Below are 2967 nucleotides of genomic sequence, written 5' to 3'. Positions count from 1 at the left end.
GTTTTTCTGGATGTGACGGTGTTTCGACATACACTTGAGGATTGGCTTCGCTCCAAATGCGGCAGTTTTGTTTGTTGACGTAGCCATTCAACCAGAAGTGCGCTTCATCGCTAAACAAAATTCGCTTATGAAAATCGAGAACAACGGCAATCTCGTTTTGGGCCCATTCGACGAATCTACGCCTTACTTGATGATCGTTTGGCTTCAATTCTTGCACGAGTTGGATTTTGTAAGCACGTAAACCAAGATCCTTCCGCAAAATCTTCCATAAAGTGGATGGACACAGATCCAATTCCTGTGCTCGATGGCGGATGGACTCATTCGGATATTCCTCAATGTTACGCTCTACAGCAGCTATAGCGTCTTCTGTACGCACCATACGGCGTCTCTGGGGATGCGAATTATCAATAAGAGTAAACGTGGTGCGAAAACGTTCCATAGTTAATCGAATTAACTGCTCTGATGGACGATTTTGTTGACGATAAAATGGACGTAGTGCGCGATGCGTATTCCTTACAGAACGATTATTTTCGAGATAAAATTGCACTATTTGCAAGCATTGTTCAGGCGTGAGTCTATCCATGATGAATTGCCAGACCAAGCTGAGGCTAAATCACTTGAGAGCTGTTAAATCGCTCGCCATCTTGAACAGTAATGACAACTTAAAGTTCTATACATCGAAAAAAAAACACCCATTATTTCCAAAATCGTGTTTATCATGGGACTACTTATCATTTAATTGACGCGATTCATTTCGTACAGCTTACAGCCACAAACAATACAATACAACACATTTCACATCACTGAATATAATTAAATTATATAAAGTAATTTTTGCATATCAGAACAAAACAACAAGGTAGACATCATTATTGTCAATACTCATCAAACTGTCAAACAATCAAAAACCTGTTTCAACCAACTCCATCGAACCAGAAAGGTGGCGGTAATGCAGCCAATACAAATTTTGTGAGGCTAATTTTATTTAGAGTAGTAATTGGTAGTAATGGGGATTGATAACTGTAAAACACATTATTATTTATTAATCAATTTTAAACACTTTTTTTTATCCTTGTTTGACCTAAATAGTTCTGATATATTTTGACTATTTTTGAGGGTGAATTTTATGCTGGTGCTAATTAATAAGCATTTCTTTAAACGGTAAATTCATATCTTGCAATGAAACAATGAATTGTTTGTTGTTAATTTGATATCATCATATTCATGATAGGCTATCAAAATTGAAACAAAAATGTTTCATTCTTAAACAAACAAAATTATGTGGATATTTCAGAATAATACTGCAGAGCAAATACGTACCTCAATTTTCTAATGAACGTTTTTTGAATGTGAAAAATTGTGAATTTCGAACTCGTTTGCACGTTTTTCGAAGATGATATAATTTTAATTTAGATTATTATTATTATGCTAATTAAAAAAAAAGTTTGATAACCAAACAACGTGTAAATAACTTCACTAAGAATATGATGATGACAAGTATAAAAAACTTACTGTGTTCACTCAGAAAGAAACTGCAAAAAAAGACGAAAAAGCCTCTTTCTTTGAAAGTCGAAAATATTGTTGAAAATTGCCTTTATTCAAGAAATTGCCTTCTTGAATAAAGGTTTGAAATTTGCACTGCCTCCAGTAAAGGATAGCCTATCAGATATTATAGGTAACATTGAAAGTTCTATTCAATATGTTCCAGAATCTACCAAAGGATTCACGAACGTAACGAATCAAAACCCCCAACACACCAGAATATCGTCAAGGGATTGAAAGAAAAAGATTGTTTCTACTTAAAGGCAGACAAAGGGAATAAGGTTGTTATAATTGATAAAAAGGACTATTTTGAACGAGTAGATAGTCTTATTCAACATGGTCCTTACACCACAGTTTCAAGAAATCCCTTAGCAAAAATGACTATGGAAATTAAAAATACTTTAAAACGATGTAACAACCTTGTCCCTGATAAGTTAAAATTTAAATTAACAGTTAGCAATCCAAAGCTGGCGAGGTTTATTGTCTTCCCAAGATGCATAAACCTGGGAAGGCAATGAGACCTATCGTTTCAGCCATTGGTAAACCATCATATAATATTTCAAAATGGCTAGTTGAAGAATTCAAGAAACTGATTATCTCTTGTGGCAACTTTGAGGTTCCTAACTCTTTTGTTTTTATGGAGAAACTTAAAGATATTCATTTAGAAGATAATGAAATTTTGGTCTCTTTTGATGTAAGCTCGTTATTTCCTAGCGTACCTATACCACAGACTCTTGAATACCTTAGGGAATTACTTCAGTTGAATAACCTGAGTCCTGAAGCTATCAACGAATATCTTATTCTTACGAAATTATGCATGGATCAAAATTATTTTCTATATAATAACAATGTCTATCAACAGTTGGAGGGAACGGCGATGGGTAATTGTCTATCTCCTTTCCTTGCCAATTTGTTCATGGGAAAGTTTGAGTCTAAACTATTTATAACGGGCGCTTTATAGATAAATTAATTAATAAGCATAAACACAAAAGAATGTTAAGGGAAGTCACTAATCGTCAACAAAATACGCCAGCAAAAGACCATTTTGTAGTAATTCCATATGACCCTAGATATACTAGAGGATTAGAAAAAAATTTTTGAGAAACTTGCTTGGAAATCCCAAAGATAAAATTGATTTGTTGGAGAATAGTGGCATCTACGAAATAAAATGTAATGATTGTAATTTAAAGTATGTTGGGCAAACTAAACGTTCTATCAGAATTCGTTTCAAAGAACATATGACACACTTAAAATATGGTAGGACTGAAAAGTCGAGCGTAGCTCAACATGCTTTAGAAAATAACCATGCTATAGATATATATAACCTTAGGTTAATAAAAAATGTGTCTAATAATAGATTATTAGATGCGTTTGAAAGCATCGAAATAGTCAAAAGTGGAACGCAGTGTCTGAACCGAGACCGAG

At 34.0% G+C, this 2967-nt stretch overlaps 1 protein-coding gene across 1 annotated transcript; it reads left to right on the top strand.

The window, feature by feature from the left end:
* The first annotated feature begins 486 nt into the window (after positions 1 to 486).
* LOC132696986 (uncharacterized) lies at positions 487 to 2643 on the top strand. The gene is made up of 4 exons (XM_060662245.1): positions 487 to 569; positions 1709 to 1953; positions 2010 to 2423; positions 2504 to 2643. The coding sequence occupies exons 1-4, from the start codon at positions 487 to 489 to the stop codon at positions 2641 to 2643; spliced, it is 882 nt and encodes a 293-aa protein (XP_060518228.1).
* Positions 2644 to 2967: the final 324 nt, after the last annotated feature.

This window comes from Cylas formicarius, unplaced genomic scaffold (assembly GCF_029955315.1).
Source record: "Cylas formicarius isolate icCylForm1 unplaced genomic scaffold, icCylForm1.1 PGA_scaffold_10__41_contigs__length_53128322, whole genome shotgun sequence".
NCBI classification, from domain to species: Eukaryota; Metazoa; Arthropoda; class Insecta; order Coleoptera; family Brentidae; genus Cylas; species Cylas formicarius.
The sequence above is the reverse complement of the archived record's forward strand: the minus strand, read 5'-3'. Positions and strand labels throughout refer to the sequence as shown.